Source organism: Thalassophryne amazonica, chromosome 9, assembly GCF_902500255.1.
Source record: "Thalassophryne amazonica chromosome 9, fThaAma1.1, whole genome shotgun sequence".
In the NCBI taxonomy this organism is placed as follows: domain Eukaryota; kingdom Metazoa; phylum Chordata; class Actinopteri; order Batrachoidiformes; family Batrachoididae; genus Thalassophryne; species Thalassophryne amazonica.
Window position 1 is genome coordinate 117,129,382 of NC_047111.1, and position 18,069 is coordinate 117,147,450.

General features: G+C 39.6%; 1 protein-coding gene across 1 annotated transcript in view; it reads right to left on the reverse strand.

The window, feature by feature from the left end:
- Window positions 1–8,147: 8,147 nt before the first annotated feature.
- The window catches only part of LOC117518005 (C2 domain-containing protein 2), a 170,063-nt gene continuing 160,141 nt past the window's right edge, over window positions 8,148–18,069 (reverse strand). The window contains exons 11-13 of the mRNA XM_034179120.1: window positions 14,453–14,694; window positions 13,839–14,106; window positions 8,148–12,632 (exon numbers count right to left, since the gene is read on the reverse strand). Coding sequence (XP_034035011.1) covers window positions 12,406–12,632; window positions 13,839–14,106; window positions 14,453–14,694 — 737 coding nt within the window. The 3' untranslated portion in view covers window positions 8,148–12,405. The remainder of the gene's footprint in view (window positions 12,633–13,838; window positions 14,107–14,452; window positions 14,695–18,069) is intronic.

Sequence of the window (18,069 nt, forward strand, 5' to 3'; positions counted from 1 at the left end):
CACATACATATATACATACATATATATACACACACATATACACATACATATATACATACACATATACACATACACACATACATATATACACACACATATACACATACACACACACATACATACACACATATACACATACACATATACACATACACACATACACACATATACACATACACATATACACATACACACATACACATACACATATACACATACACATACACATATACACATACACACACATATGTATATAGACACACATATATACATACAACCCCTGGCAAAAATGATGGAATCACCGGCCTCAGAGGATGTTCATTCAGTTGTTTAATTTTGTAGAAAAAAAGCAGATCACAGACATGACACAAAACTAAAGTCATTTCAAATGGCAACTTTCTGGCTTTAAGAAACACTATAAGAAATCAGGAAAAAAATATTGTGGCAGTCAGTAACGGTTACTTTTTTAGACCAAGCAGAGGAAAAAAATATGGAATCACTCAATTCTGAGGAATAAATTATGGAATCACCCTGCAAATTTTCATCCCCAAAACTAACACCTGCATCATATCAGATCTGCTCGTTAGTCTGCATCTAAAAAGGAGTGAACACACCTTGGAGAGCTGTTGCACCAAGTGGACTGACATGAATCATGGCTCCAACACGAGAGATGTCAATTGAAACAAAGGAGAGGATTATCAAACTCTTAAAAGAGGGTAAATCATCACACAATGTTGCAAAAGATGTTGGTTGTTCACAGTCAGCTGTGTCTAAACTCTGGACCAAATACAAACATGGGAAGGTTGTTAAAGGCAAACATACTGGTAGACCAAGGAAGACATCAAAGCGTCAAGACAGAAAACTTAAAGCAATATGTCTCAAAAATCGAAAAATGCACAACAAAACAAATGAGGAACGAATAGGAGGAAACTGGAGGAAACTGGAGTCAACGTCTGTGACCGAACTGTAAGAAACCGCCTAAAGGAAATGGGATTTACATACAGAAAAGCTAAACGAAAGCCATCATTAACACCTAAACAGAAAAAAACAAGGTTACAGTGGGCTAAGGAAAAGCAATCGTGGACTGTGGATGACTGGATGAAAGTCATATTCAGTGATGAATCTCGAATCTGCATTGGGCAAGGTGATGATGCTGGAACTTTTGTTTGGTGCTGTTCCAATGAGATTTATAATGATGACTGCCTGAAGAGAACATGTAAATTTCCACAGTCATTGATGATATGGGGCTGCATGTCAGGTAAAGGCACTGGGGAGATGGCTGTCATTACATCATCAATAAATGCACAAGTTTATGTTGATATTTTGGACACTTTTCTGATGTTTGAGGATGATGAAATCATTTTTCAAGATGATAATGCATCTTGCCATAGAGCAAAAACTGTGAAAACATTCCTTGCAAAAAGACACATAGGGTCAATGTCAATGAGCAGATCTGATTTGATGCAGGTGTTAATTTGGGGGATGAAAATTTACAGGGTGATTCCATAATTTATTCCTCAGAATTGAGTGATTCCATATTTTTTTCCTCTGCTTGGTCTAAAAAAAGTAACCGTTACTGACTGCCACAATCTTTTTTTTTTCTGATTTCTTATAGTGTTTCTTAAAGCCAGAAAGTTGTCATTTGAAATGACTTTAGTTTTGTGTCATGTCTGTGATCTGCTTTTTTTCTACAAAATTAAACAACTGAATGAACATCCTCTGAGGCCGGTGATTCCATAATTTTTGCCAGGGGTTGTAGATTGATGGTTTTACTCTTGTGTGAAATTGTGTTTGATTGCTGTCTTGTCTCACCGTTGTAACAATGTTTTGGCTGCTGTCTTGGCCATGTCACTCTTGGAAAAGAGATGTCAATCTCAATAAGTTTTTTTACCTGGGTAAATAAAGGAAATGACTGACTGACCTCCCAATCCACACACACCTCTCCCAGCTCCTCCTGGGGAACTCCAAGGCGTTCACAAGCCAGCTGAGAGACGTAGTCCCTCCAGCGTGTCCTGGGTCTTCCCCGGGGCCTCCTTCCAATGGGACGTGCCCGGAACACCTCTCCAGCATCCGGAAAAGATGCCCGAGCCACCTCAACTGACTCCTTTCGACGTGGAGGAGCAGGATATATATATATATATATATATATATATGATATATAAATCAAATCAAATCAATTTTATTTATATAGCGCCAAATCACAACAAACAGTTGCCCCAAGGCGCTTTATATTGTAAGGCAAAAGCCATACAATAATTACGCAAAAACCCCAACGGTCAAAACGACCCCCTGTGAGCAAGCACTTGGCGACAGTGGGAAGGAAAAACTCCCTTTTAACAGGAAGAAACCTCCAGCAGAACCAGGCTCAGGGAGGGGCAGTCTTCTGCTGGGACTGGTTGGGGATGAGGGAGAGAACCAGGAAAAAGACATGCTGTGGAGGGGAGCAGAGATCGATCACTAATGATTAAATGCAGAGTGGTGCATACAGAGCAAAAAGAGAAAGAAACAGTGCATCATGGGAACCCCCCAGCAGTCTAAGTCTATAGCAGCATAACTAAGGGATGGTTCAGGGTCACCTGATCCAGCCCTAACTATAAGCTTTAGCAAAAAGGAAAGTTTTAAGCCTAATCTTAAAAGTAGAGAGGGTGTCTGTCTCCCTGATCCGAATTGGGAGCTGGTTCCACAGGAGAGGAGCCTGAAAGCTGAAGGCTCTGCCTCCCATTCTACTCTTACAAACCCTAGGAACTACAAGTAAGCCTGCAGTCTGAGAGCGAAGCGCTCTATTGGGGTGATATGGTACTACGAGGTCCCTAAGATAAGATGGGACCTGATTATTCAAAACCTTATAAGTAAGAAGAAGAATTTTAAATTCTATTCTAGAATTAACAGGAAGCCAATGAAGAGAAGCCAATATGGGTGAGATATGCTCTCTCCTTCTAGTCCCCGTCAGTACTCTAGCTGCAGCATTTTGAATTAACTGAAGGCTTTTCAGGGAACTTTTAGGACAACCTGATAATAATGAATTACAATAGTCCAGCCTAGAGGAAATAAATGCATGAATTAGTTTTTCAGCATCACTCTGAGACAAGACCTTTCTAATTTTAGAGATATTGCATAAATGCAAAAAAGCAGTCCTACATATTTGTTTAATATGCGCATTGAATGACATATCCTGATCAAAAATGACTCCAAGATTTCTCACAGTATTACTAGAGCTCAGGGTAATGCCATCCAGAGTAAGGATCTGGTTAGACACCATGTTTCTAAGATTTGTGGGGCCAAGTACAATAACTTCAGTTTTATCTGAATTTGAAAGCAGGAAATTAGAGGTCATCCATGTCTTTATGTCTGTAAGACAATCCTGCAGTTTAGCTAATTGGTGTGTGTCCTCTGGCTTCATGGATAGATAAAGCTGGGTATCATCTGCATAACAATGAAAATTTAAGCAATGCCGTCTAATAATACTGCCTAAGGGAAACATGTATAAAGTGAATAAAATTGGTCCTAGCACAGAACCTTGTGGAACTCCATAATTAACCTTAGTCTGTGAAGAAGACTCCCCATTTACATGAACAAATTGTAATCTATTAGATAAATACGATTCAAACCACCGCAGTGCAGTGCCTTTAATACCTATGGCATGCTCTAATCTCTGTAATAAAATTTTATGGTCAACAGTATCAAAAGCAGCACTGAGATCTAACAGAACAAGCACAGAGATGAGTCCACTGTCTGAAGCCATAAGATCATTTGTAACCTTCACTAATGCTGTTTCTGTACTATGATGGATTCTAAAACCTGACTGAAACTCTTCAAATAGACCATTCCTCTGCAGATGATCAGTTAGCTGTTTTACAACTACCCTTTCAAGAATTTTTGAGAGAAAAGGAAGGTTGGAGATTGGCCTATAATTAGCTAAGATAGCTGGGTCAAGTGATGGCTTTTTAAGTAATGGTTTAATTACTGCCACCTTAAAAGCCTGTGGTACATAGCCAACTAATAAAGATAGATTGATCATATTTAAGATCGAAGCATTAAATAATGGTAGGGCTTCCTTGAGCAGCCTGGTAGGAATGGGGTCTAATAGACATGTTGATGGTTTGGAGGAAGTAACTAATGAAAATAACTCAGACAGAACAATCTGAGAGAAAGAGTCTAACCAAATACCGGCATCACTGAAAGCAGCCAAAGATAACGATACGTCTTTGGGATGGTTATGAGTAATTTTTTCTCCAATAGTTAAAATTTTATTAGCAGAGAAAGTCATGAAGTCATTACTAGTTAAAGTTAAAGGAATACTCGGCTCAATAGAGCTCTGACTCTTTGTCAGCCTGGCTACAGTGCTGAAAAGAAACCTGGGGTTGTTCTTATTTTCATCAATTAGTGATGAGTAGTAAGATGTCCTAGCTTTACGGAGGGCTTTTTTATAGAGCAACAGACTCTTTTTCCAGGCTAAGTGAAGATCTTCTGAATTATTGAGACGCCATTTCCTCTCCAACTTACGGGTTATCTGCTTTAAGCTGCGAGTTTGTGGGTTATACCACGGAGTCAGGCACTTCTGATTTAAGGCTCTCTTTTTCAGAGGAGCTACAGCATCCAAAGTTGTCTTCAATGAGGATGTAAAACTACTGACGAGATACTCTATCTCACTCACAGAGTTTAGGTAGCTACTCTGCACTGTGTTGGTATATGGCATTAGAGAACATAAAGAAGGAACCATATCCTTAAACCTAGTTACAGCGCTTTCTGAAAGACTTCTAGTGTAATGAAACTTATTCCCCACTGCTGGGTAGTCCATCAGAGTAAATGTAAATGTTATTAAGAAATGATCAGACAGAAGGGAGTTTTCAGGGAATACTGTTAAGTCTTCTATTTCCATACCATAAGTCAGAACAAGATCTAAGATATGATTAAAGTGGTGGGTGGACTCATTTACATTTTGAGCAAAGCCAATTGAGTCTAATAATAGATTAAATGCAGTGTTGAGGCTGTCATTCTCAGCATCTGTGTGGATGTTAAAATCGCCCACTATAATTATCTTATCTGAGCTAAGCACTAAATCAGACAAAAGGTCTGAAAATTCACAGAGAAACTCACAGTAACGACCAGGTGGACGATAGATAATAACAAATAAAACTGTTTTTTGGGACTTCCAATTTGGATGGACAAGACTAAGAGACAAGCTTTCAAATGAATTAAAGCTCTGTCTGGGTTTTTGATTAATTAATAAGCTGGAATGGAAGATTGCTGCTAATCCTCCGCCCCGGCCCGTGCTACGAGCATTCTGACAGTTAGTGTGACTCGGGGGTGTTGACTCATTTAAACTAACATATTCATCCTGCTGTAACCAGGTATCTGTAAGGCAGAATAAATCAATATGTTGATCAATTATTATATCATTTACTAACAGGGACTTAGAAGAGAGAGACCTAATGTTTAATAGACCACATTTAACTGTTTTAGTCTGTGGTGCAGTTGAAGGTGCTATATTATTTTTTCTTTTTGAATTTTTATGCTTAACTAGATTTTTACTGGTTGTTGGTGGTCTGGGAGCAGGCACCGTCTCTACGGGGATGGGGTAATGAGGGGATGGCAGGGGGAGAGAAGCTGCAGAGAGGTGTGTAAGACTACAACTCTTCTTCCTGGTCCCAACCGTGGATAGTCACGGTTTGGAGGATTTAAGAAAATTGGCCAGATTTCTAGAAATGACAGCTGCTCCATCCAAAGTGGGATGGATGCCGTCTCTCCTAACAAGACCAGGTTTTCCCCAGAAGCTTTGGCAATTATCTATCTATCTATATATATATATATATATTCGAGGTCTGTCAATAAAGTAACGGTCCTTTTTATTTTTTTCAAAAACTATATGGATTTCATTCATATGTTTTTACGTCAGACATGCTTGAACCCTCGCATGCATGCGTGAGTTTTTCCACGCCTGTCGGTGACGTCATTCGACTGTGAGCACGCCTTGTGGAAGGAGTGGTCCCGCCCCCTCGTCGGATTTTCATTGTCTGGAAATGGCGGAATGAAAAGGACTTTTTTTTCCATCAGAATTTTTTTCAGAAGCTGTTAGAGACTGGCACCTGGAAACCATTTGAAAAATTTATCTGGCTTTCGGTGAAAATTTTACGGGCTTCACAGAGAATAAGGTCTGTTACTACAGCTTTAAGGACCCCTTTAAGGACACTCGGCGCGCCGCGCTCCGACGACGCGGCACAAGCCACCGGACCATTTCTAAACGGATGGCTCTGTGGATACAAGACCGTCGTGTGCTCTTTCTCTGGTTATCACAAGAGCTGGACATCAGCCATTTTCCGTCAGATTTCACTTTTAACAAGAGATTTTGTCATGGAAAGCCGCGCGGAGGCTTCGCGCGTAAAGACCGATTCGCTTTGGAAGCGAGACAAAGGAACACCTCCGTTTCGGCGTGTCAGAGGACAAGTTTGGACATGTCCAGCTCTCCACAATTTCTCTGATACTTACTGGACTGGTAAGCATTGAAAGCTGAGATAGACATGTCCAAACTTGTCCTCTGACACTCCGAAACGGAGGTGTTCCTTTGTCTCGCTTCATCAGCGAATCTATATATATCTATACAATATCTATATCTATCTATATATATATATATCTATACAAATCTAGCTACAGATAGACTCAGCTGGCGTTCCAGTATCAAATCCGCCAGCCTGAAGTTTGAGGCAGAAAGAAGTGAGGCCTCACGCCAGAAGCATCAAAGACAGAAAGAGCGGGCAGCAGCACAAGCCCAGCCTACTCAAGTGTTCATTTGCCCCAAGTGTAACAGGTCTTGTGCATCCTGCATCGGACTTTTCAGCCACCAGAGAGCTTGTAGAAAATGAACTTAAAAAAAGAAAAGAAAAAGGCCTTCCCAGTATACATAGGAAACATGTTTAGGACAGTTAGATTGCTCTCTTGCACTGAATGAGGCTGCATACATTTTCATTATACTTTTTCTATAATGACAATAAAGATTCTGATTCTGGAAGGAATCATAAGTCAGCCATGTATATGCAAATTTTCCTATTAGATATTGAATAAAGTTAAAGTATTCGTGAGCAAGGGAGCTAGGATAATTAACACAAATGGCCTACAGGGGGCGCAACACGTAGGTCTTGCCTGCAAAGTATGATTGTTCTTCCTTTTTCATATGACTGTGCCATTATTGTTGTTTTAAAAATATGAAATATATCAATTTTGGTTTAGAATTATCTTGACACATTCTGTAAATAGCTCACAAATGCTGAGAGAGTCACACTTCACAGTATCAGATGTGGATAAAAGTTCACTAACAATAACTTTAGACTTTTCCTATACATGAGCATGAGGTCAGTAATTTGACCAATTACCAGTTGTAAACAAAATATAAATCACTTTTTTCCAGTGTACTTGCAGTGTGCTGACAATCAGGTAAGGATTTGATTTTGATAAGGATCTCTTAAAATGTGTGGCAAAGATTCATGCAAACAGTGACACAGAAACCAAGAGCATACGCCTCCATCAGTGTCACCAACAAACAGGCGCTGTATTCACAGTGAATAAACCACTTTAGCATTGCATTAGTTGGAATAATTTGGACAGTTTGGCATTACAACAGCAACACAACCTCTGTATTCCCAATGTCCAACCACAGCCTGGAACTTCATCTTTTTTCTTTTCTTTTTTGAACACTTCTAATGCACCTACATATTTCTTTTCACCCGTTAAAACAAATAACATTACAGTGAAATGCAAAACTCATAGCATTCTGCTGTGGCACAAACATTCATGTCAGAGCAATCATACAAACCAAAAAGTGCATCAAATCCCCTCATCCAATTATACCATTGTAACAGCTTGCATTTACAGGAAATACAAAGTATGTCTTACTTTATTGAATAAGGCATAAATCTGGTTCCATATAAAATATCAATGCATAGCTCAGAGCACCTCACCGTATCACTATTAACAGCATTTTTTTAACTCTCATACAGTCAAATGATTTAAACACTGTTCGACTACCAAGGCTGCTGTGAAGGAACATGACGATTTGCACAGTTTGTTGGGTTACTTCCATCCTCTGGTTTGATGGTGAAGGGAAAGTAAGGAAGAAGAAGGGGAAGGGAAAAAAAAAAAAACACATCTGGCACGAGTCTACCAGGATTGATGCTGAAACAAAGTTTATTGATTACTTGGTCAATTGAAACACAAGAAAGGTGTCTATTAGAATGTAAATCTCCACCAAGACCTGAAATAACCCATTAAAAAGTGCAAAAAGTTTCTGAGTTCAAACCCTTTATCCAAATCCAGCCCGACATTTAACGGCATATTTTGAACACCAAGACTTTTTTTCCTTCTTCCAAAAATCAATGAATAATGATGCCTTAAAAACGAGAATGATCTGAATCTCCTTGGAGGTAACAATGATACACCAGTCTGATAAATCTTAATGTGATAAAAATTTCAACATTTGCAGCTTCATGTCATTTGGAAAAACAAAAGTCTATGGTCCTTGGATTACAAAAAATGAAAAACTGTAGTCTTAGGATGATCTCCCATTAACAATTTTTGGCCCCAATTTTCATCTCTACTTCAAAATGAAGAAAAATAAATTGGGTCCTGATTTTTTCTGAAAACTGTAGGCAAAATTTGCATTACTTAATACTTTACATTGGCTTACATACAAGTGTAACTGAATATTGTTGAATACAGCAGAGTATGCACGATTCACATTACACAACTGTTTGTGCGCATGTGCAAAATGCTACTTCCACATCTTTTCACAAGTGCCTCATTTATCATCTCAAAACTCTCTTCTTATATTATCTATGGTAGTCACAAATTATTTGTTGTTCTGTTTTGTATACTGCTATGATTAAGCATGGTTTCACACCTGATGGTATGTCAGATGGCACTATGGTTCCTGTCCCTAAGGGTAAGTGGTCTAACTTAACTGTGTCAGATAATTGTTGTGCCATTACCTTAGGTAGTGTTGTTTGAAATTATTTGATGTTATTGTCTTAGTCAAAGAGAGTTGTAAGCTATGTACCAGTAACTTACAATTTGGGTATAAAGATGGTTTGTCAACTAGCATGTGTGCAGCAATGGTTGTGGAAACAGCGTCATATTATGTCAATGGTGGTTCACGTTTATGGACTCATGTTGGACGCAAGCAAGGCGTTTGACCGAATCATTCTACTGTCATCTTTTTAGGAAGTTAACACATAAAGGTTTGTGTCCAATATATTGCAGATTTCTGTTAAATATGTACCTTAGTCAAAAATTGAGAGTAAGATGGGAGAATACACATTCTCCCAATTTTTCCATCTCAAATGGTGTGAAACAAGGTGGGATTATGACCCCAGTATTATTTTGTATTTATGTTGATGGTTTGTTGAGCAAATTGAAAGATTTAGGAGTTAGTTGTCATATGGGAAGTGTTTATGCTGGTGCTTTTAGCTATGCAGATGATATCAAATTATTGGCACCAAGTATAAGTGGCTTGCAGGACATGATTACTGCATGTGAAAACTGTGCCAGAGAATTTGACACCATGTTCAATAGAAAAAAGAGTGAGGTCATTATTTACAAATGTACAAAGGCTAGACCTTCAGATCCGGTTATTTTTGTGAATAATGTCAGAGTACCTAGAAAAGATAAAGTCACTTATCTGGGCCATGATTTGTACGAGGATATTTTTAAATTATCTACTGAGAAATGTTTTGCAGATGTCAATCGTCAGTGTAACGTGTTTTTTGCTGATTTTAAAAATGCTAATGCTTTCATTAGAAATGAATTATTTCACAAGTATTGTACTTCATTTTATGGTAGCCAAATTCTTCCTTTGTACTCAAATGAATTAGAAACCATTTATTGTGCATGGAGAAAAGCTATTCGGAAGGTCTGGCATGTGCCATATACTACTCATAGTAATATTTTACCATATCTTGCAAATACTATGAGCACTGATCTCTTGCTTGCAAAGTGATGCATTAATGTCAGTACCATTACCAGTATGGGACTGTTAGGTACCCATTCTGTGATACAGTAGGTGCTAATAAGAGATATCTCATGTATAAATTTAATTGTGATATAAATAATGCGTGTGCCTTTTGGCAGCTTAATTTTGATAGTCACTTATTAAGACTTGCACTGCAAATTAAGGAGCTCTGTAAAATGAGAGACAGTTGCGAAGTTGGCTTTTTGAATGAACATGAATGTCATTTGATTATTACCTGTTTATGTACAGGGTGACAGCCTGGTGCTGGTTTAAGAGTTTTATTTTTGTTTTAAATGTGTTTCATTTTTAGTGGACAGCATTTTGTTGTGAATAAAGAATTACAAACAAACAAACAAACTATTTAACCTGACATCAGAAATGTTTTTCAAGCACATTAAAAACCTTTCTGATTGTTCACAGTGTTCTTCAACACTACTTTTACCACAGATTACAACCATTTTCAGGCCCCAACTGTTCTTTCTTTTTTTTTTTTTTTTTGGGGGGGGGGGGGGGGGGGGTATAAATATCAACACTGTGTATCAGAAATCGAGAATGGGAGACCACCATTAGATAAGCCACTTGTCCCATTTGACATTTTACAGAATAAAACAGCGATTCCTAAAGTGTGGGCTGTGAAGGTACAATTCTGTAATAATCATTAGTCAAAAATATTTGTTTAAAAAATAAAAGAAAAACTTATCAGATGTACTTAAACTTTTGTGATATCCATCATTTATCTGACTTCCTCTAACATAACATATATAGAAATACATTGTCATCCTTTTTGTCAATCACAATTGCGATTAAATGTTTGGGTAGGTTAGGGTTAAAAGATTTAGTGATAAAGAAAATAATCTGTATTTAAAGTCCTACTTCTGACAGCATTCTCACAGTAATCTGCAGACATTGTTTGTATTATGGTTCTATTTTGTCAGCAGTCCTAATTCTGATTAATCGACTTAAGAAACAGCAGTTAATGTGACATATAAAAACAGGTTGCTTACAAACAAATACAATCAAAAGATAGGTTGGAAAACAAACAAAAAAAATCCCCTCAAAACTCAAACCAACTATTTATTTGGTCACTCCCAAAGATACGTTCACACTTAGTCATATTCAAGTGCTCATAGTGACATCCTTTAAAAACAGTAACATCAAACTGCAGAATGAGGATTCCTTCCAATCATATGCAGGATTGCAAAGAGCATCATCTGTGAGCACTGCAACACATACGGCCAAGAATAAGTTCACAGTTCCTGGACAAAGTTCACTAGGTTCCCTTTCGATAAATAAACATCTGGCTGAGAACAGTGTGCAGACGGAGTTTAATTTTTTTTTTTTTTTTTTTTTTTAGGAAGACAAAAAGTAAAGTTTCTACCATTTGAAACATTTGCCACGGTGTCACTACCCTACTTTGTATCGATGTAAAGTACATTATTAATGACTTGTGTTAGATGTAAGACTGATACCTTTCCCAAGATTTTCAGCAGCTGTTGCAGTAAACTTTTGTTGTTGTTTTTAAACTTTGCAGGCTTCAGATTTCTACAGAACTGAAATGAAGTCACAAATATGTTGAATACTTGATATGAATAACACAGTTGGGGCCAAATGTTTACATACACATTGGATAAAACCTTAAAAACTATTTTCTGCATATATCCAATTTTAGCAAACAAGTGTGTTAAGTCAGTCAAAATTTAGATTTTTATTTCCATATAAAGCTATTTAAAAATAACAATTCCAACATAGGGGTTTTCACTTTTTCTTCACAGTATTTTATATATATATATATATATATATATCTATATCAAGGTGTATGTAAACTTGGGTCTGCAACTGCATTTCCAGAGTCTAGATAAAATTAGTGTCAAAATATTATCGCAGTATTATCTCCCACTTATATCCATCTTGCACTGATGGCCATCTCCCTTTGTGAATGATTTAAACACAACTTAGAAGTAGAGAAGAATCTCTATCACATGAGTAGCTCTTGTCATTGCACTGGAAATAAAGTTGCAAAAACTTTGCAAGTCATAGGAACACCACTCGTCTGATCATCTTTGGTCCACCGTACGAAAGCTACGGTTTACAGGAGGTACAGATCCATCTTTCCCCTAAGTCAGGTGAGGCCCACCTCAGCCCATTCTGTCATTAAAAAGGCCATAAAAGCGCTTTAAGATTTCAATATGTTGCATAAAATCAAGTAAAAGACACATGCTATAGAACATCCTGTGAAATGCCATGAATGGAAGCAGACTTCAGGGTAGCTTTATGTGCACATCTGCTCTTGGTGAAATGTTAAATGGACATTTCTCTATAGGCACAGCTGTCTCTCAGGATAGTATTAGCCAAGTTGTTTGCCAGTGCATGTTTGAGGTGAAGGTGTGGGAGTGTCTGAGGTGTGGGGGTCACGCATGCGGCTCCCCCACAGAGGTAGAGCCATTAGCATTGCTCTTATGTTTGGACAGCAGCCTGCGGTTGAGCATGTGGCTGAGCGTGGCTGTTCGGCTGGCCCGGTCCACTGCAGCCGCCGACTCCAAGTAAACCAGGTCATTGTGAGACTGGCTCATTCCGGGCTCCTTACGCTGGTGTCGGCGGCGGAAGAAGAGCTTAGCACTCTTCTGAAGGAAGCTGCCTGTGGCAATAAAGCAGAGGACAGGAAACATCACTTGCACAGCTCATGGTAACACACTGACTGAAATCAACTCTAACAGAATAAAGGACTAAAGTTTGTCTGCTACTGCACAGGAGTTGCAGAGTGTGTGTGTGTGTGTGTGTGTGTGTGTGTGTGTGTGTGTGTGTGAGAGAGAGAGAGAGACCCTCCCAGTCCACAATCAGGTGAGCTGACAGAAAGAACTTGTTGTCAATCGCGAGCCTCTCCAATTGCTTACAGGCTTGATGAGTCAAACTGAATGTTCTAAAATAACCTATTTGCATGTTCGCCTCCCAGTATTTTGTGCACTTGGGTAGACACACTCCTAACTACATGTTCATTATAGCAAACATCAGCATGGTGGATTAGTGGTTAGCACTGCTGCCTCACAGCAAAAAGGTTGTGGATTCAATTCCCACTTTAAGTCCTTCTGTGTGGAGTTTGCATGTTCTCCCCGTGTTTGCGTGGGTTCCCTCCGGGTGCTCCGGCTTCCTCCCACACCCAAGATGTGAACGTTAGGTGACCTGAAAACTTTAAGCTGTCCATAGGTGTGCGTGCAGGTGTGAATGCATTTGTCTGTCTATAAGTGGCCCTGTGACACACTGCTGTCCTGTCCAGGGTGTACCCTGCCTCATACCCTATGTCTGCTGGGATAGGCTCCAGCACCGCATTCCCCCGCGACCCTTAATTGGAATAAGCAGGTATAGAAAATGAATGGATGGATTACAGCAAACATATTAAATGGACAACACGTGTCGTTCTGCCATTTGGAAGATGCAATCCTCAATGTGCAGTGTTAGTAGATCACTAAACATTTGTTTGTGGTTGGTATGGAGTTGCACACATTTTTATATCAGGCCATATGAGGAATCAAGCATCTAGAATACTACAAGTAATTAATAAAAGAACTTACTCGTCTGGACATAATCTGTGTTTAACACTGATTTCCTCTAAGGTGGCAGTGAGAGACAATAGGAGAAAAACATCACTGATGACAAACAGACAGAAAACATGCAAAAAAAAAAAAAAAAAAAACCTGCCTTCAAACCCTCATATTATTATTATATTACACACACACACACATATATATATATATATATATATATATATATATATATATATATATAAAAAGTCATGTCAGAATGTCAAAGTGCACTTTAAAGTTGTGAGCCCACTGTGACCTCTCACCTCTGCTCTTTTTACACCTGGCCTCTGACACACACATGGACAGGGAGCTGTTGTCTACATCCTCTCCTGTCTGGCTCTCCCAGTCACCTGCAGGCTGGCCGGTCCCACTGGGGGCTTTCTGGAGCTCTGATGACTCTGGAGAGCTACTTGTCCCTGACGCAACAGCTTCAGTCACATCCTGAGTAGAGCTGCATTCTGACATTGAGGCATCCATCGCTGCCGCGTAGCCCGCCATCAGCGCGAGCTCATCATCCTGAGATAAGGGGGTCTGGAAATACAAGATGACCATACAAAAAGCAAAAAAAGACAAAAATTTATTGTAAAGAGGCATTTGCTTTCATGTAAAGTGTTCTGTGGCAGTCATGAAGGACTACATTTTGTAGCTGCTGCACTTGAGAGTAGGTCTGTTGTATTGGTCAATTCTCAGAAAACCATTTTGTCAGTTGTGATATTACATGTCTGATGTTTCAAAGTACAAGGGCAAATTACCAATTTACAACGTACTACCAACTGAAATCTTGCAGTCCTTGTGAAGTAAATGTCTGCCAAACTGGGAACGTTCATTCAGTAACACACTAAAAACTCTTATCGTGGATATCAAAACCAGGCCTTACTTTGGCTATGCCGGAGATGATTATAGTACTCTTCTTCACTGGAGATTTGAGCTTCTGCTTGGCCGACTGATTGAGTTGTCGGATAGCAGCCTCAGCCACTGGATCCGTGCCATTAAGCAAAAGTAACTCTGTGTCAGAAGATGACAAGGCTTTGCTGACGGTGGCTGCCATCATGGACGGCTGTTCTGAAACTCGACGCACTGACAGCTTGGATTTGTTGACTGCAGCCTTCTGTGAAGGATCTGAGTGAGCACAAAGTGACCATAATCAAATGACGGATGTTCACATCATACAATGTTAGAATTAAGAAGAGAGAGAGTTGTGTTCTACCAAGAATATTCGGTAACACTTTACTTGAAGGCATCATCACAATAGTGACATAACACTGTCATAATTGTTATATGACACAGTCATGAAAGTGTCATAAACATTATGTCAATGTCATAAATGTTTATGACTGCGCTGTCATTAAATGTCATTCGGTTTTTGTAATGACAAGTTGGCATACAACTGAAGCCCAAAAAGGCTACAGACAACTTCTGGTTATGTCACTTTGATTAATATCAAGTTGTCATATTCAAGACAACCAAAAAAACATTAACTTACTACGCCTCACCTGTCATCATGGAAAGAAAAAAGTGTAAAATAAAAAAAAAATAAATTAAATGGTTATATTTATGCAGTGATTTGTACTGTAATGTTATTTTCCTTTTAACTTCACCAGTTTTAAATTATTTTTTATTTAAAATCGCTGAATTTTCACATTTGCCGTTCAAATACTGAGAAGAGAGGTGAAGTGAGGCAGCAGTCAGCCATGCCTCACCTTGGATTGCGCAATCACTGGGCTAACGGCTGGAATCCTCTGCAGTGAGACTCTGTCTCTCTGTATGTCCCCATTAAAATGGTCAAACACTTTGGCTGTATAAACTTAAATTCCATAGTTTCGCTTTTGTAAACAGCTGTATGTGTGTGTGTATATGTGTGTGTGTAACATGTTTTGTGTGCTGAGTGATCATAAAACTGCCACAAAAACACACCAAGTGAGGTAAGCAGTTCTCCCGCCTCATGTTAGGGGGCACTAGTGATCTCAGGGATTTACAGGGCTTCCTCTTGCAAATCCTCAGCTGCAGAATAAGTGACAGCAAGCTACAAGAGCAGCCATTCATTTATCTTTTCCACTTGCCTGGACTTTACTTTCAGAATGGAGGATTACAGATCCAAACTGAAACAATTTTTAAAATTGGACTTTGAATTAAAGCAAGAGGTAATAATTAAAGGACGGCCAAAGATCAGAGCTGAAATATTTGCTTCAGACAACAGAGGAGCCGCTCTTGTCAAACATAGTGGGACACGGTCTGGCTGTGTGAATGTCCAGCAAGGAACTGCCTTTTTCTGCTTTTCCAGCTTTATTTTCTCAACTTGTGACAATGTTTGGACTCAGATGGGATATTGTGACCTGAAGAATTTACAAAGAAGTGTCATCACAGACGAGCGGTCCACCACTCACATTCAAAGCCAGAAAAGACTCCAAACAGAGTCAGAACAGGACTGACAAACGACGATTTTCTTGCCTGGCAGTGATCTACACTGAGAGAGAGACCTTTAAAACTGAAGGAAGATAAGAAAAACATCCACAAACAAGTCATTAATGCTTTTGTTCAGAAGGAGTGGCACATGGACTTCATTTACACATAAAGGTAAGACCATGATAACCTTTTTTTTAATTAAATGTGCTTTTTGTGTGCTACATTATGTATGTGTAAAGAATGCTGACATGAGGTTTTAAACATAACGTTAACTGCCACCAATCCAACGGTGAATAAGCTACTCCGTGAGCTTCATATGTATTTAAATCTGATTGTGATGAAGTCAGTGCCTCACCAGCCATCAACCTCACCGCACGTCACTGGTCTGCGTGTAGCAGAAGAGAACGCACATGAAGCAGGCCAAGAGTATGCCATTACAGCCTTCGACATGGGGGTTTGTATGAAGGCATACCCTCTGATCTGAACAAGAAAGTTGTGCACATAATTCAAAATGCAGTTGATTCTATATAAAGACAGCTTTCATTTGGTGTCTTATACGTCCCAGTTGCTTAAAAGATGATCATTTAGTAACTCTTTGTTGTGCAAACAACAACAACAACAACAAAAAATGATGTCATAATTGGACATGTTCATTTGGCTAGGGTAGGTCAATAAAAGTGCTCATATGTCATAGTGAGTCCCAGTATTTTTGCTGTTATGTTATTTTTTCTAATGTAGACATTCTAAGCTTTCTAATGACACCAAATTTATAGGGTTGGGGCGGGGGTGCACACAGGACCATGCTGGCCCATGACTAAATTTCACTGGTTTTCAACTTATTAGACATGTTTAAAGATGAAACGGCCTTCGGTGCACTGCCAGACTATCAAAACATTTTACATGTCATTTGCTGAACTTACAGTAGTGTTCAGAATAATAGTAGTGTTATGTGACTAAAAAGATTAATCCAGGTTTTGAGTATATTTCTTATTGTTACATGGGAAACAAGGTAAAACTTTTATCTTAGTATTACTGTGCTCTCACTGCAATAATTATTTGTATCAGTTGCAATATTGTTGCTTTTGAACATTTGCAGTTGTTTTGTGTTCAGGTTTTTCTAGTTTTGTGCTTTATTTCTGTAATAAAGTATAACAATGGAGTATGTAAATTATATCAGGTACTGTTTTGAATCCTTTTATTTTAAACAGTAAAATGTACACTACATACTTAAAATTTAACCCATCCATCCATCCATTTTCTTCCACTTTATCCGGAGTCGGGTCGTGGGGGCAGCAGCTCAAACAAAGCCGCCCAGACCTCCCGATCCACACACACCTCCCCCAGCTCCTCCGGGGGAACCCCAAGGCGTTCCCAAGCCAGCCGAGAGATGTAGTCCCTCCAGCGTGTCCTGAGTCTTCCCCGGGGCCTCCTCCCAGTGGGACGTGCCCGGAACACCTCTCCAGCAAGGCGTCCAGGGGGCATCCGGAAAAGATGCCCGAGCTACCTCAACTGACTCCTTTTGACGTGGAGGAGCAGCGGCTTGACTCCGAGCTCCTCCAGAGTGACCGAGCTCCTCACCCTATCTCTAAGGGAGTGCCCAGCCACCCTGCAGAGGAAACTCATCTCGGCCGCTTGTACCCACGATCTCGTTCTTTCGGTCATGGGCCAAATCTCATGACCATAGGTGAGGATCTGAATGTAGATCGATCGGTAAATCGAGAGCTTTGCCCCCCTACTCAGCTCTCTCTTCACCACGACGGTCCGATACAGCGACCGCATCACTGCAGATGCTGCACCGATCCGTCTATCGATCTCACGCTCCATCCATCCCTCACTCGTGAACAAGACCCCGAGATACTTAAACTCCTCCACTTGAGGCAAGGACACTCCACCAACCTGAAGAGGGCAAAGCACCTTTTTCGGGTCGAGAACCATGGCCTCGGATTTGGAGGTGCTGATTTTCATCCCGGACGCTTCACACTCGGCTGCAAACCGCCCCAGTGCATGCTGAAGGTCCTGATTTGACGAAGCCAACAGAACCACATCGTCCGCAAACAGCAGAGACGAGATTCTGTGGTTCCAAAACCAGAC